Source organism: Folsomia candida, unplaced genomic scaffold, assembly GCF_002217175.1.
Source record: "Folsomia candida strain VU population unplaced genomic scaffold, ASM221717v1 Fcan01_Sc003, whole genome shotgun sequence".
Classification (NCBI taxonomy): domain Eukaryota; kingdom Metazoa; phylum Arthropoda; class Collembola; order Entomobryomorpha; family Isotomidae; genus Folsomia; species Folsomia candida.
Window position 1 is genome coordinate 9,923,111 of NW_019091195.1, and position 27,305 is coordinate 9,950,415.

At 39.8% G+C, this 27,305-nt stretch overlaps 1 protein-coding gene across 1 annotated transcript; it reads left to right on the plus strand.

Annotated features, from left to right (window-relative positions):
- Window positions 1-290: 290 nt before the first annotated feature.
- LOC110846953 (5-hydroxytryptamine receptor 2A) lies at window positions 291-18,404 on the plus strand. The gene is made up of 7 exons (XM_022093791.2): window positions 291-2,156; window positions 9,616-9,749; window positions 11,730-11,802; window positions 12,882-12,918; window positions 14,667-14,850; window positions 14,957-15,428; window positions 17,530-18,404. The coding sequence occupies exons 1-7, from the start codon at window positions 1,964-1,966 to the stop codon at window positions 17,763-17,765; spliced, it is 1,329 nt and encodes a 442-aa protein (XP_021949483.2). The 5' UTR covers window positions 291-1,963; the 3' UTR covers window positions 17,766-18,404.
- The last annotated feature ends 8,901 nt before the right edge of the window (window positions 18,405-27,305 follow it).

The following is a 27,305-nucleotide window of genomic DNA, read 5'->3' on the forward strand; positions in this document are numbered from 1 at the left end:
CAAGTAATGGATATCCGGTCCTGGATGGAGCTCACATTACATGCGGCAGCAAGCAAAGAAAAGCGCAAGGTTAATTAGTTGTTAGGTGGTCTTTTAAGAACTCGTAATATTTCATTAACGACACACGTATGCAAGAACATTGCTCCAATTCATTTACAATGTTGGGAATAAAAACACCAGCAGCATTTCCATTATTAGAAAGCTATTAAGTGAACCCACTCACATGTGTATGCACTGTTTTGAAATCATTCATGGTGACAAAAATTGCTTCCCTTGTGCAAAATATATCACCACATCATGTAGCTGCACATTTCTTTACATAATCTCGCTAAGGGACATGGAACACGCCTCTAGAACGGTTGTATTTAATAGATACGTGTCATGACTGACGATGAATGTCATAAATACAAGCAAACAATGTGCACATTATTTGCACAAATAATGTTCAGCATCGGCTACAAAGTACTTCTAATCAAGACATCGTAATACTTGACTTGTGTTGACTTGACTTGTATGCAGGCACAAGTCAACGCAAATGCACGTTATCAGATCGGGTCTCAGCGCATTATTACCAAAATTAAAACAGTGTAGTAACAAATAATTTTAAACACGAACATGCACGCACACAAACACTCCTCCTCCTTCTCCTGCTTTCTCTTCTCGAGGCTCGTTCCCAACAAAGTTATGGAAAAAGTAGTGTGCGCTTTCTCTTCCGTCCATCCTGAAGAGGTGTACATACACGTATACATTATTCACTCACAAAATTGGGTAAAACAGTCCATTTCCATACATGCGAGCCGCCTGCCAATCATTATATTGATATTTAGAGAAGTGTCTCATTTTTGTGGTTGAGAACAACGGACGGACGGAGAGAAGGCAGGACTGGAGTCTAATAAGCAACAACTGATATGATCTCAAGTTCTTGGTAAGTTTCATTTAGCCGTTGAAAGTGCATGCAAATAAAGTAATCTTGAAGGTTAACTAGGCCTAGGATTTTACTAGTTCATGCAGTCTAGTCTCCTTGTATTTGTTACTAGCACCGTGTAGTATTTCTCTTAAACTCAAGTTATTCACCCAATTGAACAAAACGAGAGCCATATCGCGTGCACCATCATTATGATTTTTCATATATTTCGAGTTACGCACGTTTACATCAATTCGATCAATCAGTGCTCAAATCTCATCATTGGACAACAAATTATTTATCAAACTACATGTGTGTACATTGAGGTATTAAGTTATTTGATTTACTATGACAAGTGTAATTATTTGTATATAAAATCATGAAATTTAGTGATTTAGTAAAGTTTAGAAAATCATAACCGTGTCTGTGGCACAAGTAAATTACACTTCAGAAGAATATTTTTCTACAACTCGTTATATCTGTAATTGATCTTTCTAACAAAATGAGGGTCAGAAGAAGAAAAGGTTCGAGTTGGACTGGCACAGTTTCCGTGTTGGGCTTTGAGTGAGAGAGAGCAGAGCAGTTTTGTCGAGCAAAAGTGGTGAAGAAGGGAAGGAGCGTGGCTGGCTGGGAGGTGCACTATGGAAAACAAGAAAAGACGGATTCTGCTGCATCCTCACTTTAGTCGTGGAACATATCTCGCAGAGAAACAACATCCTCCTTGCCCAACTCTCACTTCCACCGCCGCTCACTTTCACCAACCCTGGCAGCCCACTTTCTTCGCCGTTGTCAAGTTGCCCCCAACACGTTGGCCGCAATGACATTTCGCCCCGTCCTCTGATTGTGTAGATGTGACGGCAGTGCAACTTTCACCACGGCTGCCGCACATTCTCAGTTACATTACATTATACATCCGTAATTGCATCACCAGTCAATACGTCGAATTAGTGTGGTAATTAGGGCACTAGAGAAAGAGAAGAGTCGCACATTTTGCCGCAGTTGGTGACGAATCGCGAGGTGGATGCCAGCGGTGCGAAGGCGCTGCTGCTTCCTTTCCCCATGGAAGACTGTACCTATTACAACAACACTAGCTCCTACGACCACGATGACCTCGTCTTATCCAGCAGCGAATCCACCCTGAGCTGCTTCAATGCTAGCAGAAATGCTACTCAAGATTCGACAGAGGACGAATTTGTTCTCACCGTTGTGGTGGGAATCGTGCTCGGACTCGTGTGGATTGCCACGATGACAGGTGAATTTTATGCACATTTTTGTGATACTGATCTAAATTTAATACAATCTTCTCAAAGCACAACGTGCAATGCAACCCGCTTATCGGGTCTATCATATGTAAAGCGTAATCTCAAAGTCTCATGAACACCAAAATCAATAACATCTGCATATATGTACATATGTATCTTAAAGAAAGTTCGATGCTGACATAGAATGGTGGTGATAACCATGTGCACCATACCAGGGTTCAGAGATTTCAATACCAAGGAGTAATACTTATTTCAGTATCCTTGCTTTTTAGCAAAACACAAATAATCAACAATTTGGTAAAGTTATTTATTATTGGTAAAAATTTGCATAATATATTGTACTATTCAAAACAAGAATTAACAAAAGATTCTGCCTCATTTTTCCCCTATAAATCTCATTTTCATCAATGTCAAATTCATTCTACAATCTATATATAAACGGTTACAGGATTTTGAGATGTTTCATCAGGTAATTTAAACTTTATAACGGGGAAAGAGCTTTAATTTTAGTCGTAACCACCACTTAAGTTACATAAGCTGACTATTACAAAGTTTGAAGTAACCCTGATCTTGAACTTAAGGCTTAACTGCCTCCACAAATATGTATGTAGGGATGAACATATTGTAATGGGGAAATATACGAATCACTGATTGGTTTAACATGGTTGAGAATATGATTTATATAGAGAAATGCAATCAAGGCAACTTTGTTTCCGTAATTACATGCTGAAGCATATTATTTTTTACCCACGAAGAATTATCAAACCTTATCAAGTTGAGAAGTCATAAAAAGGAGAAAGCACTAACTAAAAATGAATAAATGCATACATACGCTTCGTATGAATACAACTTAATATTTAAAATTTGCACAGAAAACTATACCTGATCTAAAAGTACAATGTAAAACACCGCATGAAATTGCATCTGCTTTGTCTCATTCGCAGTGTTAAAAGTGTTTTCGTAAAATAAATTATCTCTCTTTTCCAAGTGATGTATTTTTCTTTCGTGGTGTTATTTTTGCAAGAGTATCAAACTTTGGAGAGAGAAAGTGTGTTTGTTGAAAGGGCGTCAGTAAGTTACTTTATTAACTACTGTGACTGTAATTGGCAGTGACCCTTCCTTTCAACTGGCTACTCTTGTTCCGTCAAATTGGTTCCTCACCCCCATTGCGTTCCATTAAGTTGTACAATAGGACCAATTGGAACACTTCCAGTAAACACAGTATTACTCGAGCTGTCGTCACTTTATTATTCTCTGCTGCCCCACGTCGTCGATCTCGCATTATTGCATTTGTCGCGTCACGTGTCCATCTCTTATGGTTTCGCCTGTCTACCAATTCTGGTATGCCCTGTGTGTTAGGGTGGAGTCGTGTTCTCCTCTCCTCTTTTTTCTCGTTGAAAAGCTGGCCACACCGAGTAAACAATCTGATCTTGTCAGTATCAATCCCTATCACAACTTCTCAGAATGTCAGAACCAACAGACTACTTTCCGAGAAGAAAGACATCATGCGGCCAACTTTCTCATGAATTTAAGGGCGGTTTCACCATGTCATCCAAACATACATGTATCCCACACCAAATGAAAAAATAGAGTTCAAACACAAGTTCAAACGACAATGTCAGCTCAACACAAATCTGGAGTATTAGGGAAAAGAGTAATTTTTGTCTTTTTTTTGACAGTTTGACCTTGTTATGTATTGGCAAAGTTATCAGTTTATTTATCGTTTATTAAATCCCACTGCTGATTTAGAATTAAGTAGCGTAGTCTCTTCCTCCGTAGAGGCGGAGAGAATTTGTGAGAAATCATTTCACTTTCTACACAGGATGTGGCAGCGTCTTGTGTCAAACTAAGCTATGAGATTAGGAATTTGGGCATCGTGTGTGATAGGAATGGAAGTAATGGGAATTCCCTAATAGAATTGATCTCATCTCGAAGTCAGATGAGAACGGTGGTATATAGTGTGATAAGGAATATTGTATGTGGCACTACCGCTGCTAAATTGGCCAGCAGTGATCCCAGTTCAGAGACACACATCTATCCAAAGGAGGGTGAGTGATCGTGGTGGTGATGTGGTTGGAAGGATGGATGAAAGATCTCGATTAGATCGCGAGAGATCAGAGCTAACGTGCAAAGGTGAAGGCTTTCTTCTTCTCCTCGTTTGTATGTGTGTGTGTGTGTGGAGGCATAGACAGCAGGCAGATCAAGTTCCCGACTGCTTTTGTACGGATTTTGCAAATTTTTCCCAACTCTTCTTCTCCTTGTTTCGTGTGTGTATCTGAGAGTGACGGGGGAAGAGACTGTGATATGACCGACGTGGGGTGGAATATTTATTTGCTCTTGGCTGCCTCATGACATGAGCCATATGCCGGGGGAACAGATGTGGATATTTAATTTAGCTTGATGATCCCCTAGCTCTGAGATTTTTACTCTGAGGCTGTAAAAGGCCCAATCCACTCGCTCTCTCGCTCTTCAAGTCTCGTCAGTCGTCGTCGTCGTCCTTTGAGTAGGTTTCATCAGTTATTCATCGCTCCATTTGATGATGGCAGGCAACATGACACTCACTTTCACTCCTCTCCTTTCTCTCCCCTTAATGGATTATTGCATTAAGCGGCCCAAATGTTCAATCAAAGAGCCAAAGAGTCAAAGAAGGAAAAGCCGTAATTGCCAAGATGTAAATACAATCCGGAAAACGCTTTGGTTGTGTAGTTTCTGCAACATTATCCAGAGTATGGCGAGGAAGGCTTCGCATCAGACGAGCTTATTGCTTTGGTCAATGCCGGTTTTGCGACTGGCGCATGTAATTGGAGAAAGTCATAAAAATCCCTCCTGCTGGTGTTCTACATTTAGCCGGAATAAGCAACGAAAGCAGGCTGCACATAGAATTTAGGGTTCGGACCGGATAAAACTGACAATTGGAGGCTATATCCAATAATTACATAACGTTCTCACATGAACACTACAAACCAACGCCACAAACAGACTGTGCATATTATATAAATATATGTCCGTAGGAAGAAGAATTGCTTATTACCTTCTGAGGATGAGAGGCGGTGGTGGGTAGCACAGGTATGAGGCCTTGTTCTCACCCAGGCATAGTTTATATTTATCACGTTCATGGGCAATATTTCAACAGCGTGAGGAGTAGTTTAGATAAGTAAAACCAGATGTGAAGATGTTGTCTCTCATGATGATCACTAGACGCGGCCATTAATGTGTATTTATATTGTTCGCAGTGTTTCAAAATTGCTGCAAAGGCCCGAGGGATGATAATAAACGCAACATTTAAATATTTAGGAAAGTTATGAAGAGTAAGGAAAAACATGGTTACGACCACATTTGTGTAATAAACGAGGGTACTTTGGTGAGAAGCCATGAACGGGCTGCTTAATCTTGGACACTTGTGTCGCAGAGTAAACGACGCCGATAATTCCTCCACATGGAGTCGATAACTCATTGACCATCCTGTGTATTTTATACATTTTTAGTACTCGTGCACACATAAAACGTGCGAATACACCTGGGATCTGCTTATTTGATCTCAACTTTTCATCTCTCCAGCCCTCTTTTTCTACATGGTTTATACCAATCGTAAACAAAGAAAGGTTGCCAACGAGTCGTTGACAGAATAAGCAGCAGCATAAAGTCAAATCTTACGTATAACATACATTTATTTATATAAACGAGATGTGTGTACAATCGTGCTGAATGATGCGTGCTAATTTCTTGGTCCGTCATTATATAAATTTATAATAATTCAAAATTTTCAAAGTGCAACCGCCCCACCTAATTTAAAAATTGTCTAAACGTAATTTGCTATACAGCAAAGCAAAAATCAGTAACTAATTTCTCCGTTATATCACATTTTAAGCAATTTAAAAATTAGAACGGATTTACAATCCTTATTTGGTTGGTGTAGCTGTGGTAAACTCAATTTTAAATTACATTTCTTGTGTTTGGGGCGTGGCTTCTCAGCAAAATCTTAATGCTGCAGAAAGAGTTATTCAGGTATTGGCTCGACTAGTGTTACATAAAAGAAAGTTTGATCCAGCATCTTTGGATACAAAGTTAGATTTAAATTGGTTGTTCCCAAAGGATATGTCCATTTTTCGTACATTCTTTATTATTTCTAAAATTGTTAAGCTAAATAATGTGCTATTCTTTGACGGTTACTTTTGTAAACTATCTGAGGTTCATAATCATGTGAAAATGGGTCGTGCAAGAATAATTTTGATAGTTCCACAAAGCCCAGGACAGAATTTGGTAGAAAGTTACGTTATGTTCAAAAATAAGTTAAGGAACTATTTACCGATGCAATAACTTAAGCAGTCTAATTAATTCACAGCGCAATATTTTTATATTTAATTAGGTTTGGTGTGATATTTCTGAGTATCGTACATGTTCAAGTTAGTTGCCACCACATAGGGTAGGAAATCATTGTAGTAAATCATTGACTAATTCGTGTGCTGAATAAGCCCCTCTATTTATCCATATACGAGCATGTGTACACCAGGACACGAGGACCGTGCACATTAAGCAGCAGTTTTCCAGTCAAACAGTGCTGGTCTGGTACTTTCACGTCTGTGAAGATCAATGAAATATTTAGCACTTGCTTGGGCGGTGACACTTATTTTTGCGCCTGCAAACCACGTCTCTCACATCAACCTTCCTTGGTGGAAAGTTGGGTTTGGCTAACAGAGTTGAAGTTGTTGTACTAAAAATTTACTGGCTGGCTAAATCCGCAACAATCCGTCTCATGAATAGTGCATTGGAAAAGGTTCAAGTTAATTTAGGTTCGCAGACTTGGCTTCATTTGTCGCCAAGTTGCCTAGTACGAGACCACTATGGCCACTACACACAGAATTTGGAATTTAAATCCCCTCCTCCTCACTTGAGTATTCTAGTCGGAATTGTCTGGATTTGTGGAGGAGAAAGGATGAGGTGGGTGACTGAGTGAGCAACACAGATAGCCAAGAAAAGGGAGGATTTAGAAATGAGGACGATTCCCAAATGTTTTTGTCTTTATAAATACTTGTCTATGTATAATTTCAGAGAAACCTCAATTGACAAATCATTTACCTTTACGTGTATCCATTGGATTTAGCTCAATAAAAATGTGAATGCTCGTAAATGTTATAAATGCTCCAACGTTCTCAAATTATGAATTAGCATCGTAATTTTCACCTGTGAAAGACATTTGATCCAAGCGGATCCTGTAGCGCTTTATGTATATACCAAGTAATACGATCATATCATCCACCCTACTTACATGACTTTCTAAAGGGTTTTAAAATGCTACTAAATTTGTTAAGTCGCCAAACCAATTAAAAACTGAATTGCGCATGTATATATGTAGAGGGTTGCATAATCAATCCCCCAACTCTATGCAGGAGCCCATTGAGAACTGAAACAGGAAGGCGTACATTATTTAAAGTCTTTCGCTTGGCATAAACCGGATCCGTTAGTTTGATCATTTTCAATTTCAAGCAAGGTTGTTACATATCCCAGTAAGCCACGGATTCTGCAATCATTTTGTTTTCAACCACTATTTTGTTCTTGTGTGTGTCAGGATTTTTGGTGACACTTTGAATGCAGGTCAATTGACAATGGTAAACAACTGGAGACTGGCATTCTCTAATTACTGTTCACCGAAGGCGTGTGAACGGATCCTTTGATGATCACCACCACCCTTCTGCTTCTTCATGAGCCGCCGTATGTACAGCGTTGACTGGGAGCCTTTCTCCTTTTCATTCATGTGTCACGTTTTATTGTTCCATTTAGCTTGAATTTTACTCAGGACATCAAAGGAGTGGAAATGAGGTTATGCTGTGGCGGGGTTGGAAATGATTGGGAAACTTGGCGAATTCGTTCCTGGAATGGCTGTGTTAGATGAGCAAAAGTAAACGCTGGTACAAATCTGGTCCCCATTCAATTATAAAAGAGGAGAATGTTAAACTTGAGTTGGCGTTGAGTTGATCCGGTGTCAATGTCGAAAGTGTGATAAAAGTGCTTATTGTAACTTTTGTGCTCAATTACTGTTCCAATAGCAGAACATTCCGTCTCCAACTTTCTCCTCGCCCCTTCTTGTTCGAAGCATCCTCCACACACACGCACGTTAGCACTGCCAAAAGACGCACGAGGAGAACAAGGAGCAGAACGTGGTGCATTTGGATTGTGCAACTACAAGTTATCGCATGCATGTAGTTGCTTCCCTCTTCGTTGATGACTTTTTAATCGTCTCTCTTCTCTGAGTTACAAAAAGGGTAAATGTCAACCAGCAAACTCTTGCAAAATATGACGTATGCGTCAGTTTGACTTTTCCCTGCCCTTGTTTTTGTTTATTTTATTTTTCGTTGAGTTGGTGGAGCTCACGGATGAAGAACGATGAATATTTCCAAAGCACTATGCAAAACGTTCAAAATGACAAATGTAGAAATTTCTCATTGTACGTATTTAGTTGAGAATAAGTTGGAGTCTGCATTCACTTGGGATAACATTGTGTAAGAGTAATAGCAGTAGCAGCGGGAGAGGGCGAGACAAAGTAGGAACGACGGAGAGGCACTCATTAGTGACTCCAGTGACTCAGGTGTGCAGGAGGTTGGTCTTTAATTAAAAAACTTGGAAAGTTGTGGTAGATGAGGTTGAGGGGGGTAGCTCACCACGCCGCTCATGTCGTGATATCTGTGGGCAGAATGAACTAAGCTAAGCTAACAGCCAGTGAATTATCCTGCAATTCCCTCTTCTGCCCACTGTTGTCTCAACTCTTTACTCCAAGTCCACGGAGATTTCTGGTGGGCTACACAGAGCAGAGTTACATGTATCGCACCAGCAAGAAATACAGAACAGGACGAGAAAAGGAGTGAAGGGATTCGAGCATATTGAGTGATTCTAATTCTTTGTACTGCGTGGCCTGCACGTTTCCATTCCATTAGATGATGAGAAAAAATCCTCACGGATATCGTTGCAGAAACGCGCTCGTCTGCCTCCATCCATCCATCCATCCAACCAGCCATCCAACCCCACATTCGCACTTGTTCGTTTTACTTTCACTCAGCTGAGGAGAGAGATCCAGGAATAAAAGTAAACTGCCGTGCATGCCACTATCTCATGTCCTCACTCTCGCACACTCACCGCTTGCCCAACTTTCTGCCAATTTCACCTTGATTTCCTCCGTCGACGACGACGAGGGCTTAAAGCGGGTTAGGTGATCCAGCCTCTTAAAACATCTACACTACATGCACCCAGCTCAGCTAAGTGGTGAAAGTGGTGAAAGGAAAAGTACCCTGTTTTTTATGGCGTGCTCAATCTATTACGAGCCAAGCAGAACGCCCACAATTTGTCGTGTCATTTACAAACAACACATTTTGCACATTTTTTGATCAACGGTTGTCTTGTATTACTTGAATTCATCGGTTGTGAACTTATTGTAATGTGAATTGTTTTTTATTGCAGGAAATGTTGGTGTGTTGGCAGCAATATGGATGGAGAAAAATCTGCATAGTCTTCAAAACTATCTGATTTTCTCACTGGCAGTTGCCGATCTGATGGTTGCATGTCTAGTTATGCCCTTGGCTGCAGTATATGAAGTAAGTTGTTGGTTTTATTTACACTTTGTATACCTAAAAATACTGCACATTCCCCACAAGTCCATCGTTGTTCCATCGAAATTGTAAAAATACTCGTACGTAGAGTTACTGGTTAATTCAGTTTCTTGTGCAATGCATGCAGGAGAGAAATTAATGCAATTAACCACGCAACAGGCAACAATATAACAAAATGGTGGATAAAACCCAGGATGAAGGGAGCAATCTTGCCTAATCAATGTTGCCATGTACTCTATCCATGAAAAATGGATGAGCACGTTAGTGTTCTCAGTTACATTTACACTCGTAAACAGGGTAAACAGGAGTCCTTTTTATAGCATCACGCAGCAGCAATACGAGGTCACAGATAGCAAACGTCGAAAAACTAGACCAACAACTTGTGTAATAAGAGATAACAAGGCATCAGCAAGGAGTTAGTTGTGGCATTTGAGGTTACGTCCCTCGTAAAACACAACTTTTTCGTCTAGATAGATCTCTGGCACACCGACCGAGTTATTCAATAATGGAATCAAATTGGAGAAAGTGGAAATGCCAACATACTAAAAGTTATACAATTCCTCGAGGACTCAACTCTGATTTTCTTGAAATCACAGTTTTGACAAGTTTCTAATATTCCCATCTATCACAATCTCATACCATTGGTAAAAGTACAATACTCGCACAGGGAGATATAGCTGATGCATGCGAGTAAGGCTTCGATTTGAAGGAGGGTTGACAAATACCACATCAACAGATATCCAAACAGGTATCAAAGCCGAATTTTTGTCATACTCAATTGAATTGAGTCAAGTTTATCAAATCGAATTAGCCTCGAGTCGGGTGAGTTGAAGCACATAAAAAAGAAATGCATGTTGATAGCCAGAAATATTGGCTGCCATCTCCTCATCGTTCAACGTAACAAAATTAAGAATGAGTCCAATACATGAACAGTTCAAATTGGGAGATTGAGATTCAATTTGTGTTATCTCATAGGAATCCCAATTTATGATTATTTTTCATTACATCAGAGATTGATCTTTCGTGCTCAATTTTATACAATTTTCGACATTCTTCGTTGGACAAGTTTATTTATACATCTTAGGAACCTCATATCAATCAATATTTCATTCTGATACAAAATAAAAGACCAATAACTTTTTACTACGTATACAGATAGATTCCCACAATTCCAAAGCAGTCATCGTGTCAGTGGTTCAATTTCAAGTTAGTGACTGTGCAACACAATAAAATGAATGTACAAAAGTATGGACAGATAGACAAAGCGATTACAGAAGCCCTGGTTCGGACTAAAAAACGTGAAGCATGATCGTGGAATACTAACGACGCATACGATGGCTAAGCCTTGTTTAGTATATTTGTATTTCAACCACTGCAGATTTTTCTATCCTGCTTTCACCAAGATACGAATACATATATAGATACACAATCCATTTCAACTTATCATCTCGTCAGCATTAGGACATTTTTTTTATCTGATATGTGTTACAGTGGCTGACTTTCCTGACAAATTTGTGTAATGGCGAACGTAGCAGTCCGAATGACAAGTGGACTTAAAAATGAAAATGCCAACGAAGCAGGGACGTGGATGGGAGGATACATACAAATGTAGAAAACTTATCTTGCATTTTTGTCATGACATTGCAGCCGTATATGATTAACTTTGACAAATGTTGAAATGTTGAAATCATGTCTGGTAATTGTTCCATAAATCTTGTCGACGGTGTGGTCCACATGGATTTATTTATATGCAAACTTTAAAGTCTACTATTAGAGAGCACTCATACATAAATGGGCAGTTAATCGACTTGTTTATTTCATCAAGTTGCATCTAATGCAAAATATGTCATTCATTTTTAGTATCTTGTATCCTCAGTTATCACGTATTTCATTTAACTCGTCATATAATCCGTTTGTTTTGTGTATTGAAAACTATTTCTAATGAAATTAACTTGTTATTTTCAGGTATCGAAAGTTTGGTCGCTTGGAGAATGGCTTTGTATAACGTGGACATCCTCGGATGTCCTGTCCTGTACAGGTAAGAGAGTGATTTTCTTGAAATAGCTGTCATCTTGAAATGCATTGTGTGTGCTGAAATGGGTTGTCAGCGGAATTCCACCTCTAACTTCAACCCCTTTCGAATCAATTATAGTTGTTGTCGAAAGTTGGGATTATCCAACTTTCGGGTGAACGAATTTGACCCAAAACATGGTACAGTTAGCCGTAAATGTCAAATGCGACTCGTAATTAGTCGAATTCGTATAACCTGACTGCTCATGTACACGCCTCCCACCTTACATACATGCTTACTGTCAACCAAGCAGCAATCCACATTTGTTCTAGTTCATTACTTTTCTGACAAGAATTACAAAAACTATGGCTTGTGCTACCACCAGAAGAAGAGACTCGTCCTGTCCGTCCGACTAGTGGATATTTGGTAGTGTCATTACTCGAGCTCTTCATTTCTTCTCGAGACATTCGGGCCAAACCAGCATATTTTGTAGCTAACCATTATCGTAATTAGCGAGGTCTGTCTTCACAATTTCGCATTTTGTTCCTCTTCATTGTAACTAGCTTCCTTTCTTTTTCGTCCATTTTTACGTTTTCCATTCGCACAAGAATTCAAAGTTGCGCATTGCGTAAAATCTTTAATGTGCATGTGAACAAACACTCGGCAACTCTCTGTAAAGTAGTTTGGATAAAGTCTCTCTCGCTTCGTCTCCTCGTAGAAGAGAGTGAGTTTCAGAATCACGTATGCTAATTACATAATGGACAGTAAATCCCACCACAACTTTGTTGACTTTCGCCTTTTCCAACTTGGACCACTTTGCATTAGAATTTACTTGGCACTTGGATTAAAAACCGAGGATTATAGTCCCGACTGAAAATCCCAAATAGCGTATAAATACCGTTTGCATATATGTATTTACAAGCAACGAAAATGTCACTCACTTCGATGCTTACATGTCTATGAGCAGGGCCTCCGAATCTGCCGAACTTGTGCATTTACATATGTAGCAACACACATATTTCCATGCATTTGAAAATTATGTTTACTTAACTGGTGGTCATTTCCAATATGAAAATATCGTGCTCAAATAAATATTTAACTTTCAGCATCCATACTTCATCTGGTGGCCATTGCAATGGATCGGTAAGAAATGTTTTCCAAAATACACTTTCCAAAATATGCATCCCCTTTTCATTTTGTTGTTCTTGCCCATTATTGATTATGTACACTCGGTAATATCTGAAACAGTCAAATGAATCCAATTATGCACGTATTCATTACGAACATATATTTATCATCTAATTACATATATGGCAACATGTCTATTGGTTGAATATTTTGGGATAATTTAATTAAGCAATGCAATTAACTAACATGTGATAGCTTCTTTGAGTGTATCGTATTTTTAATATTTCAGAAATTATGTTTCCGAAATACATACATAATTAATTGAGCTTTTTGTCCATTACGGGTTTTAATGTTAGAAATTGAGATTTATAATCTGGAATATTTGACAAAGAGAAAGTCAGCTTCACTTTCATTACTTTCATCAATTTTGTGAGACGACACAAGGACAAATGCGAGTGTGAATAAAGGCTTTATAATTATAGCTCAGGTCTGCACTCATCAAATACTGATTATAATTAGTGTGCTAGGTTGATGAATTAAAAGGAATTAAATACCATCCTGCACATTATGTACGTATGCATACTCGGTTATATAGTACAGTTTACATTGGGCAATTATTCAGCTTGTGTGACGCAGCTAATTTTATCGTCCGTTCGAGCATCATTATAGAGTGAAAGTAGAAGTCATCATACTGATCAATAACCTAACCTTGTGCATTAAACGTTGCAAAAAGTCCAGTCGTATTTCCCTCACCTGAAAATTAACAAAGTAAAATTTGTAACTTTCACTCAGTCAAGTTCTTGAAGAATTAATGAAACGGGGTCATATAGCGAGACCATATTAAAAACAGTTAATTTTGCACATAATTAACTTAGCTAAATATCAAATATGATTTGTGATTGACTCGCAATTAGCAATTAGAAAATTCGCAATTCTGGTGGAAATAATCAGCCTTTGGAGAGACAATAACTCATAGTTATGGGTAGTTAATTTGAATATATGCGATGAATTGATTCAAGTTATTATAACCAATTACAAGAGTGTATGTAGAGAAAGGTATATTTTGCTCACACTTTCATGCCATTCAAGGCTATGTGTGTGTGTCGCTATTATTATCTCTAGCAAAAGCACAACGACATTTAAGTCAAGTTATTTGCATTAGTTCCTCAAGGGCAGGATGTTCGACATAACTTCCAAAATTATAGAGGTACCAAAATATGTTTAGCAATCTGTACATTCAACATCACATCTCCATGAACCAACTCGAAGCACAATTTTCTGTCTACATAACTACATCGCTCATAACCAGTTATGCATAGAATAATTATGCTGACATATGAATATCTGCGTATGTACGTATGTACACATGTGGATACGTTATATGCGTCACTAGGTGGACGCAATAGGAGGAAATAGGTTAAGTTTTTTTTTATATTTCGGATAGGGCAATTTTGTGAAGCGCTGGGCGTTTAGACTTTTCTCAAAAAGAATAATTGTACACATACATACATCTCTGCGAATATAATCTATACTAAAATGAATAAAATACTACTTATATGCGTCTGTACACGCGTCACACAGAACCACAAAAGAGATGCTTTTACCTATGATTCAATAACCCACGTAGTCCACCCAGCTTAGGATGAACGAGTGCAATTAGTTTCATGTTTCATCCCTCCCAGTGAAATATCCCATTAGCCAATGACGAAAGGATGAAATAACTGCTTACAAATGAGTACATGATGTTGTGACGTTTGGCACAGATATTGGGCCGTGACGAATATTGACTACATTCATCGGAGGAACTCACGCCGCGTGCTGACCATGATATTCACCGTGTGGATGTTAGCACTCGTGATATCACTGACCCAACTGGGCTGGAAAGATGAGACCTGGAAGTCGCGCATTGAGGGAAAAGAGTGCACCGTAAACCAAGACAAGTATTTTGTAAGTGTCAACAAAATTTGTACTCAACTTTATTTACAAAGTTTCTGAACCGAAAAAAACAATGCACATCAGACAGCAGAATATATTTCAATATTTATATTTTCAGCAAATATTTGCCACGCTCTCATCATTCTACGTCCCACTGGCCGTCATATTGTTCCTTTACTGGAAGATTTTCCAGGCGGCGAGAAAGCGAATTCGGAAACGAAGACCTCCGCCAGCGACCTCCCTCCTCCCGAGACCAGCAGCAGAAACTAGCTTAATCACGACAGCTTCCTCCAGCAACCCCAGCCCAGAGAAAACCGTCCTCATCAATAATTACGGCGGGGTACGAGATACCGGAGGAGGAGGTGGAGGAGACGATGCTGCGAGTACGTGTACCTCTGGAGTTGGAAGTTCGGAAACTACTCGAAAAGGAACTCTTCACCATCAACTTTTGCCACCCGGTTCGCCAGGGAATTCCAGCACTGGAATCACTCCAGAAACAACGCCAGCACGAAAAATCACTAAAACCGTCAAAGAAACCGGCGAAGCTAAAAGAGAACGCAAAGCAGCCAAAACTCTCGGGATTATTACCGGTTTGTGAAAAAAATATTTTACTCTTGTCGACTTTTAAACAAATTATGACAAGTTGTGGACAATGTTGTTACATACAATTTGGCAGGTTTCTTGTTGTCTTCATACACACATATCGCAGTTTATTTATTTCATGGTGGCTCAAAACACAATTCGGCATTGTTACTTTTATGGGCAATCTCGATGACACGAATAAAAACTAAGGTTGCTTAAATTTACTGGTTCATAGCATCGTTTTCAGTATGCTTTCCCTTGTTCCTGCATCGTGGGGGCACATATTGCCATGAATTCTGAATCGGTTGGAGTGTAGGTAATACGTATTAGTGGTCGTAATGTTGGGCTGAGGTGGTGTCGTGCGGTATTCGTGAGAAATTGGAGAATGGGAAGTAAAGCCTGTAAAAGAAGTGAAGTGAAAGCATTTTGTTTTGGTCTTTGGCCAGAACTCAAACTCAGCATCGTATTGGAGTAATCCCAACTGAATAATATTACACTCAGAAAATCCAATGTTGTAGTTGGCAAGGGGTAAAGTGCTCTAATCCCTTGTTTGTGTCCTTCCCAAGCTCTTCAACCGCATGCAGTGCTGCTGCTGAGGTGGGGTCGAATATGGTTCCAATAATTTTCACATGTCCCATTAGCTCCGGGGTGCTATTCCTATCTACAAAATTTCATTGTCGGTCTCCGTGAAATTGATTTATTTTTATTGCAATCCGCTCTCCAGTAATTCCAACTTGGGGGTGACATGAATATCATTTAGAAGTGGTTCTGTCCGAGTGAGCGATTGCAGCCATCACACAAGAGGACTTCTTTTCCCATCCATCAGAAGGTAGATTGATTGCTTTTCAAAAGTATTTAGTGCGAAACCTCCCAATTCTCTGGGTCAGGGTTTTAAATGTTTGAAAAGCCACTTAGTTTGGGAAAAATGACTGGAGCAAGAGATCCCCAACCGGGAAGAATGGTAGCGAAATAGAATGAGCAAGATGGACGAGGAAATCGAAAAATAAATGCATCATTTTATATTTCTCTCCTTGGACAGAAACTTTCGAGTACCTGCGAATGGTTGAAAATAAATCAAAATGAAAGGTTTCCGGAAGAAAGTGAACATCCAAAAAAATGAACTGTCACAAGTGGGGCAAAAACCTTGCAGTTTCCACGCATGCTAAGATACATATAATACATACACATATACATAAGATACGTCTATTTTCTGATTTCTGCTGAGTCAAATAATATCTTAACATTGGCCAGGATCATGCATTTCAATTTTTTTAAATTTCAAATTAAGACACTGAGCTAGATTTTGTAAATATTATTTTCATTGAGCGGATATCTTTTTTCTTGTTTCATACTTCCTGTGGTGAAAGCGAAGGATCATAGAAGATAAAATAAAATAGACAAGAAAGAAACAAAGATTTTGAGTTATAAATTTCTAACTACAAGAATAGTTTCATATAATAGCTTCATTCATAGACTTCCGATTTCCGGAGGTCAGAAATTGCTTCAGGAAGTCGCGATTTGGCCTTGTCGGAAGTCGAAATGCATTGAAAGTCGTATACATACTCGTTTTTATCTCTCATATGGCCATCGTATCTTTATCTTCAACGTTTGGAATTATTTGGCCCAGGTTTCTTCTGTTGGAGCTTATAATTCATATCAGTATTGGTTTGATTGTGTACGTAACAGCAATAAATCTGGCAGGTAAGTATTCGCATCGAACAAATGCTGCGTAAATACTTTGAATTTTTTTATAGGAGTGTGAATCAGTAATTTTCGTCAATCTTCCTTTGCCATGATTCAGCAAACTTGTAGCTTACAGACCTTGTACCTTAAATCTTGAAGTGTAAAGTTGGAGCCTATGTATTTGAGCAATTTCTAAAATGGGGGATTGTTTTAAAATTTGTATGATTTGCCTTGACTGAGATAATGACGAAAAGTGTTGGGATTCGATTTAGCACATAATGTTCATTCAAAAATGATTACTGCATAATTTCATGAAATCATATAGTGACATACATGACATACATAACTGCCGCCGCTGTGTCATCTACAAAATACATAATAGTTGATCATTAAAATCATTAAACTTAAATTATTTCTTCGTTTCAGGTGCTTTCATCGTCTGTTGGCTGCCGTTCTTTGTTATGGCGCTTACTCTGGCAATCTGTGGGCCTCAATGTGACATCAGTCGATATTATATTGCTTTGATACAGTGGTTAGGTTATAGTAATAGTATGCTAAATCCTGTAATTTATACAATATTTTCACCTGAGTTTAGACTTGCATTTAAAAAGATATTATTCGGGAAGCAGACTCGGAAATCAAATCGAGCTGTGGCTGTTTAACCATAGATTTATTTATATAAATGTGTCACTATAAACTATAAACCTTTAAAATGGCTCTTTAGAGAAGAGTCTTGTGCCTGGATGTTGAAGTAAAAATGTGTAGTTGTAAGAAAGTAAAAATACTTCGTATCAGCCTCTCGCATCGAAACGAGATCTTTTATGACAACAAAGAGAAACAAAAAGTCGAGTTAAAGACGCATTCGCTCACATTCACCAACCAGCCAGTTGGGTGTAAGGGACGAAGAATCTGATGATAGATCTTCTGTGAGCACAGCAGTGAGTACGATGATGTGCGGACTGACGAGACCGACGACGACGACGACGAAGAGGATGGATGGCGAGATGTAGATGCTGATAAAAATCAATATAAACGGTGGTGCTTGAATGTTGACTTATGTAGGAGAAAGTAGTTTTAAAAATTGTATTGAATGTTAAATACTTTCTTTCTCTCTGTAAAACCGTCATCTGATTCCAAGTAATTCAAAATAATATGACTTGAGGAGGGTGCTCCGCCGAGCCCTTGAGGAACCTCTCCTCAGGTGTTATTATCCTGCTGTGATTTTTGTTCTTCAATGATGATGATTATGGTGATAAATAAATACCAAACAGAAACCTTTTAAATAAACAAAGAAATCCTGATTCGAGCCGAGCTTCAAGAAAAGCAAAGAATCATAATGAGCCAACAACAAACACCTGCATTGTTCTGTTTTCCTTCATCATTCGGGTCCCATTTTTGTATTGTATTTCAGTTCCACGCGATAACCGGTGTTCAGAAGCTTTAAAAAGATCACCGAGACATATTCCTTTCATAGATCATTCTTTTCCATATTTCCACTATCCAGCAGTGAATATGGTCTTCCGCCAACACAGTAAAGTATATCTATATATATATATATTCTACTGAAATTGACGTGATGGAACACCCCTTGCAGCATAATAATGTGCCATACCATGAATGAAATCAGAAAGTCAGTCACATACTCGCCCCGAAAAGAAAGATGGATGTCACGTGTCAAAATTTCAATTTACTGCTGATGAAGTCTCATTTCTAATCGTCGGATCAGTTGCCTCTTGCCTCTCGGAGCAAATTAATAAAGGGAGAAGAAGAGGAAAACAACAACGGGGATATTGGATATTCTTGATATTGGATGTCATCCAAGAGAGGGTACAAATTAGATTAACATCTTCGACGAACACATTGAGCTCATCAGTATCGCTACAACATCTGCAACACAATCCATATACTTAATAATCCTTCATTCAATGGTGTGTTGCGCAACTCAAATGCAGACGGCTGATGATATTGTCGGGGGGTTAACATCAATATGTAAGCGCTATGTATAGTCTCTGTAGATGCAGAGACACAAAAGCCTCGAGAGACAAATTGTCAAGAGGAAAATGAGACTTGAAAACAAGAAGAAAGGAGCAGAATAGAGAGCAAAGAATTCTACGAGAACTTCTAATTGTTTGACTGTAACAGATTCTCCTCTTTCTTTCGTTTGCTCCACAACAAGTATAATATGTATCCATGCTTGACTTTGCACACAATACAACAACTGCAAAGGGGATCAAATGGGTTTATTCCTTCTTGATGTAGGGAAAGATAGATCGGGAAAATGAGAAAGTATTCTCATTCTCATCAACAAGTTTTCCTGTTGCTTTTGCTTGCCTTCTCAACTCGACGACGACGCTCCGAAACTCTGAAAGTCTCCAAACCCCGTGCTCAACAACTGATGAGGAAAAGTGGATCTGCTGCTCTCTCGGATCGGCGGCTGGACGACATTTTTCGTCTCCTGAAGATTACAAGCTCTTGCCTCGTGTGATACTTTTCTATAAATCCCTGTGCTTTTAGATTTCCGTCATTGTGACACGAAGCTCCTCATTTGACCAATTCTACTAAGTGATGTTTTCTTAAGGACACAATTCAGATAATTACATGACATTTTTATCAAGTGAAAGCTATGTACTTTAATAAGTCAATAGACACTTTTACAATGTTTTAGGTCCAAGTTAACTGAATTTCTTCCTTTCAGGTCCTAAATAAATAAATATATTTTGTCGTAGTTTCGAGACTAGAAATTATTGTTGGCAAGTGATGGCCAAATACGTACGGAGCAAAGTATTGATACTTGCAAAATCGAAATATCAAACAGTATTACTGTACTTAGCAGATAAATAGTTTGTACTTCAGCCTACATTAAGCATAGTTCGGAAGGGTTAGATTGAAAATGACGGACGACTGCGGTACGTCAAAATGAGAAAAGCGTTTGCATTTATTGGAAAGGATAAGTTGGGTGATGATCCAGCACAAGAAGATCAACTCACGGACCACAGCTGAAGGTCTAGTCTCTGGATTAGTTTGAAATGGAAGAGACTTTGATTTGGTTTGAAATTGTTTCAAGGCATTCATTACCAATTCCCGTAGATGAGAGTTAGACAAATTCACCAAGACTCAAATCAAAGGTTTGAAAATCCACCAAAGATTCCGAGAATCATTCATTCTCCGATATGTGATCCCACCATATTACCCCCACTACATATTTTCCATCCTTGTGACCTCCAGACCCTCCTCTCCATGATGATAAATATGTATATACAGGCACACTTTATGCACATTCAGTATTTGTACTTCTTGTTCACTTTGTGAAAACCTTGGTGAGATTTTAAGTGTGTGGCACTCCTATTTACTTCAATTTGACATGCATAGATTTTAAAACTACATTTCAACAATAATTTCGCCATATACGTATTTAAAAATCATTTGATTTGTGAAATATCTTATTGAAGTCAATCGCCGCCAAGATGATACTCACAGGAAGCACTCAGTGCTTATCAACCTTTTCGCCCTTGGTGTTTCTAGACGCGTGCAACGATGTTCAGCCAAGGCTGAACATCAAGTAAGTAAATCATTGGTGCTTCCTAATTCCTATATCTTATTCAGGTAAATAATATTTATTATCCTGAATTGTACCCAAACTCCTCAAAGTGTGCCCCAATTTCCACCAAACATAAAGTGAAAGTTGGTGGTAGTTAGTACGAAATGAAGTCCTTGATAATGTTCCTCTTTCTGGTCGGCCACACATGTTGTCATGGTGCACACACTTTCTCTTTGCCATTTTCGACTCGATGGGGCTGGTGGATGTTGTGAAAAGCGTGACGTGTGAAATATTATCTATGCAAAAGAGAACAAGGATGATAATGTGTCGAGAAATGGCTGGCTGGCTATTGTGTTGGAAAAGGAGACCAAGAAAATCTGGCTCGGTAATTGGCTCCCTTTTGACTCATCTCAAACTCAAAGTGAAGGCTCAGCTTACTTTGTTGGCTGGCGTTTTGTTGTTATTCACCGTTTCATGCGAGCACTAGCCAACCTTGATCGTGCTCAGCCACTCACAGTCTCCGCAAATGAGTGGAAATGAATTTCACCCTTTTTATCCGATTACTAGTTGCACTACGGCGGTGGTGACGATGATGATGGTGACAGGGCATCCAAGTGGGCGAGTTAGGTGAGAAAGGTGGCCCTTTCTATGGGCGCTTAATATCATTCCGCAGTAAGTGGGTGAGGCGGTGGGATTGGATGGTAGGAAAGTCCGCTAATAGGATTTCTATGAGTGAGCAGTCGTAAACTAAATAAAGAAAACTTGGAAATGGGGGAAAGTGGTGGTGTCCTTGCTGGCCTGCCTGGCTGGCCGCCGACGACGACGAGAAGTATGTACCTGTTTTTGGTGAACTACTAAGGAATGAAGTAAACTAGTGCGCCAGTTTATTTTATATTTCTCACAACATCGATCGTGATTCAGAGACAGCCAAAGCACACCGTTTTTCGGTCGATATCTTTACACAGGAATTGTTTTCTGAACTTCTCCCTGGTTTCTGCTGCTGTGCTTCATCTCTCAGTACTTTCTCCGTCCCAAGTCTTTCCAATCAGTTCGAGGAGACTACTCCCACTACACCCTAATCAAACTAATGCTCGTGATGGATTCTCTCTCCCCCCATCATCTAATTCTAATAAGAAGAGGCTGCTCCTTTGTCTCCCCTTATCCCTCAAAGGCAGGGATTGTCCGTCTCACTCTCGCCCCACGTATACACATCTCTGATTCTATTCCGCAAAATCATACAGCAAGTACCATCAAGCTGATGAAGTATCAATGTTGGCTACAAATAGCTCCATAATACAAGTCTCGACAGTGTTTACTACGTTTAGTGCTTTACGATGTGGAATTGTGACGTATGATCAAACTCCAAAGTTTACGTCGGTCTCGTTCGTAAGAAAAGCAGGTGTTACGGTATGTAGTCGCCTGTGGGGGAGACGTAATAAACGATCGAGGTGTGGACAACGTTTATTTCCTCCAGGTCCGTGTTAATGCTAAAAGTGGGAGGAGCAGGGAGGAAAGATGAGACAGGGATGGTTGTCCATTTTCACTAAAAGTGTTTGTGTATTATGGACGAAGGGGACGAAGGTGGTGTGTGGCGTGGGTTAGCAGCCGACGACGGGTGATGGAGCATTTTGGGAGCAATAAAATAAGTCCTCTGGGTTCGAAAGTACGTAAACGGGGGGAGATGGACAGAGGAGAAAGTGTGGAGAGAAACCAAGTCCGAGCACATTAGCGTAGAAATGGATTAGGTGTTGAGGAGCCTGTCTCTGCCTGATGCTGCTGCTGGCTCCCTCCCCGCCTATGCTGGTCCACCTCCACTTTGTCCTCAACCCTATTGCTTTCTCCACCACCACCACCGTCTCGGCTGCTGCTGCTGGCTATCTCAGTCCTCAGCCACACATTACTCCTTCCCCGGCGAGGACGAAGAGCAAATGGACGAGGCGGAGAGCATCCCATTAGAGACGTTTGAAAAATCCTCAATAGCCCACAGAGACGGGTAATTGCGCCCACTAAAAATAGTTATTTTCACACTCAGGATGAAGGAATGATGAGGATTTCCACTCCTAGATTCCTCTCCCAGAAACAGAGTAGCAGTAGAACCATCGTCATGGTCCACTCCTGCTCCTAGCATGTTCACACACCTTTTTTATCCTGAATTTTGCTCTCTTGTTCGCTCACACACAATTCCCTTCAAATCTTGTCGCTGAAATATAACGAACCCGAGCTGCTTTCACTATTGCCGTGCACATATAGCGCATTGAGACCCCATTAATATTATCCCTTGTGGAAAGAAGGAGAGATCATTTTCCACAGAGGAGATGAGGGAGGAAGGGAGAACGGGTATGGATGCAAGAGGCAGATTTTTAGTAATAGGCAGGCAGGCAGTAACTAGATTCTTTCCTTCTGTGTATGAGAATCTGATGGAGTAATTGTGTCAGCGTCCCTTGAGATTTCTGCACAAGAAGAAGAGGGACACAACAACGGCGAGGAAAGTTGAATGGCGTGCGTGGGTTATGTCGTCTAAAGCGACGGGTGATACAGAAGACTATTTGTGATTTACCCTCGGTAGCCTGCCAGCCCAGATCCGTCTTTTTTTACGTCTACTACATATTTTCCATCAGTGACGTTGCGCAACTTGAACTGTTCCCTCAAAACCTCTTCTGCTTGTACAGAGTATTACAGCGGCTAGTCTTTCTCTTGACGCGAGCTTTTCGTGGTGAAAGTCTGCAAGTTGGGGGTTGGTGGCATTGGAGCTGTTGCGGTATGGTCACCAACTTTCCTCTAATAGTATCTGAAGCTGGTCTCTGAGACGACAAGAAGGATGGAAAATGAAGACCAGGCTCCTGGCCGCCCGCTACCCATCCGCTGTAGATGGATGGGACAAGAAAAGAATGACAAGGAAAAGATGGCTAAGAGGGAGCGATGGAGTAGTCAAAGGTTTTATGTACCCAACTGATGATGAAAAAAATTTGGATTGGAATTTGGAATTCTGCTTATCCTATCAAGCCCAATATCGTTGTGTCCTCCTCCGTGATCAAGGCCGACGATGTGGACGACGACGACGACGACGGTCGCTAGACTAGTGCACGTAGTAAGTATTTACAATTTACGACACTCGACTATCATTCTCAATATCACAGATCTCAATGCTGCACGTCCTACCAACGGGCAACTGACTAGCTCCATGCATGTTGCTGTTGAGTATCTTGGCGTATCTTGGCGCTTTATCCAGCCATCTTATTTGCATGAGAATATTACGCTCATTCCACAGTGAAACGGTTAGTTTACTCCGACTCTGGCTGGGTGTCTACTTTTGGCAAGTCTCAAATCTATTTACATCCTTGCTCGACTTTCTCTCGAATTTCCCAGCCCTCCAATTTAACCTGTTTTTGGTTTTCTTTCCGCGCCCTGAATTTTGGTTAGCCTGACAACGAAACGAATTCTTCACTTATCTCTTCCTGGTGGGTTCATTCGGTAAATATTACCTAACCAACCGCTACGCAGGAGAACCTCATTACCAAGAAGAATTAGGCGCGTGATGCTGTATGCACGAAGGAAACAAAGTTGCGTTGAGGAGATCATTAGCAATAACAGTAGTTGGTCTAGAATGCGAATATCTACTTACACTCGGCCTGTGTGTGTCAGATGCAGTAAACTTAATTCATTTAATTTCTTGTGGATCTCGTTCCCCAGAGGGAGATGGATGTCCACGACTTACGAAACCTTGAAAAGTCTCAGCAGAAGCTTAACAACCTGTCCCTTCCGGCACTATGAGATGGAAAACCAAGGAGAGGGCGAACCTGCCAATTTCTCATTCTCCTGTTAACTACATATCTGTATCCGTCTGGTTATCTCTCGCTGTAGTATCAGCTCGTAAAGTGAGTATAAATACCTAACTTGAATATACGTCATATTCTAGGAAATTGTTAAAAGTGAACGAAAATTATTTCGTTTTATAATATACAGATTTTAAAACAGGAGGCAATTTATAAGTATTTTGATACTAATTCATGGTTGTTTGTTGCAGATGTAATGGTATCAGAATGTATGTCCTTGTGATGTGTGAATTATTTTCAATTCTTAAAAAATATTTGATTGTATAAAAACTCTAGAAAAAAAAAATATCACAATTTTTGACAAAAATGATAAGTAATACAGATTATCAGTGTGCTGATAAGTATCGAATGGAAGTAAAAGCAATCATCATCTTCCACTCACAATAAGTTTTACTTCAACGGACTAAACAAAGAAGAAACTAGCGGACTGACAAAGGCCATCGCGCAATGCGTAGGTATACATATGTACATATATGTAATCACTAGCTGCTAACTCGCAACGAAACCAGCGCATAAACACAAATTTCCACTTTTGTCGTCAAATTACACACTACAAGTTTTCTGCATAACTAAGTAACTTCCAAATGGTTAAACTTTACTCACTCAAACCTAACTTTAGACATTTCAGGAAATATAAGGAATATGGAGTTCACGTGCAAACACATACTGTGTGATTCTATTACTACAATACGAGTTGCAAGTGTGGGCGTGGTACGTGGTTTAAAATGAAGATAAGTAATTTAACATGTGCATATGTAGAAGGATCAAATGTATGGGTAATTGTGAGAGCAGTAAATACATACACCTCTTCCATCGCGTATGTACCAAATTATTATCAGAATTGCAAACCTGATTTAAATTATCTGAGCAAAACCATGCACTACAAAATTTTGACTACCATCTTACCATTCTTAGAATAGCTCTGACATTTGCTGCTCCGTAATCTCCTTTGTTTAACCTGAATAGCTACCTGTCAAACATCAACTTCACTTCTCATTCATATTTGCTTGGTAATTGACAGTGTAAAATCCAACACAACAAGCCGACAGAATACTTCAAATCTGTGCCCACTCACATATGGCTTATTTATATAAAGTACACGAAAACAATATTCACAACCTGAGCGACTTATTTGAATAGGAAATAAAGTACAAAAGTAGAAGAGAGAAGTGCCTGAGGGAGTGAAAGTGTTCTTTCTGCAACAACCACTGGGCAGGTATTTTATTAACGGCAGAAAATATATCGCAAGGACTTTTGATGAAATATGTGCATACAATGTATACTTGTTTCGTTGGTGTTGTGTAACATTCTATCAAGTTTGGTCTAAAATCAGTATAGCAAAAAAGTGAAAGCAAAAAGAGCCGCTTGCGGTTTGAGCTTTCTTTTTGTTGGGTAAACGATATGCATCTGGTGAAATATCCACGAAATGACTCAAGTTACAGCCGTTCGTCTTTGCAATCCATATCGTTTACTTGCTTTGAACATTGTCAACACCAAACGGCGGAGGAGATGGTGAAGAAGTATGTATATGCAACAGTCAGTGGGCTATAATTTTCCCAAACCAAAGAGACCATAACCAAGAGGCAGGAGAGGAAGCTGTGGATCCGGTCGGAGCCTGGAAATGGAAAAATTGAAGTGCAAACAGAAGGAAAGATAAAGAAGGAAATAAACTGTCCTTGTGCAGAAGACGCTTGCTGACAGAAGGGGCAAAATAACAATTTCATCTAACTTGGACATGCAATGCCATCACATCAGACAACGACAACCACCATCACAAGACTCCCCGTTCGGCTGGATAAGATCGTTTCGCAATTGTTATGTATAATATACCCATCTGCAATAATAACATCAACTTGTTCTTGTTTTCCCTGCCACACCAGCCTCACCACCACCACCACCACCGCTACCACCCACCCTCGCACACTTTGTTTGGAGTACGTGTTTACTTTCTTTCACAAAACGAGCAGAACAGCGACAAGTTGTGAAATTGGAAAATGAAACTGTCCATGCTCCCTGCCTGCCATACAATATATTTCCCCAGCTTCGAGCCAGGATGACATTGAAACATTCAAGTTTGAGAACACACAATAGGATAAAATAGTGTAAACCAAGGTAACGTGCAAAGTAATAGGTGGTGGTGATGATGATGATGCTGGGACTTGGAAAACCGTCGTCATAATAAAGTCGACTTGGCCAGTGGAGAAGGGGAAAACTATTTCCCATTACCAGTTTACGTATGATGGTTGTTGTCCCGGCATTCGAAAATACTATGCTCCTGAAAGGATATGGATGGGCTGTGGAAGTACAAAAATGGCTCAAGACTGACAATCAGCAAAGAAGAGCGGACGAAAGGGGTTCACGGCACCTCCGCCATCCTCGTTTGAGGAGGTGGAGAGAAGTACAAGAGTGAAAGTGAACGAGTTGAGACTACCTGAGGACAAGAAAACTTGAAACTCTGTTGTAACCTAAACCAACCTGGCTTATTTCTCATCGTCTTTTCCCCCCAACGCCATCATCACCACCACCACTTCCACTACTCTATCACTTTCACATTCACTCGCTCCATCCTCTGCACCTCACCTTGCTCGGAAACTTTCTCCCATAACCAACACCACAACCAGGAGAGCAGCAGTATGCTCTCATGCCCATTGGGAGGCATAACTCCACCATCCGCTGAACAGTCTCACTTACCTCGCCTGTTGTTCATGCATGGATTTGAAATCTCAAAATTCAAATGCAAATTGCAGCAACGGCATTTGACATATCTATAACTTTGTGAAACTTTTTTTGAACTTCATTAGTTGCTGACATCATGCAGGCATTGCATAGAA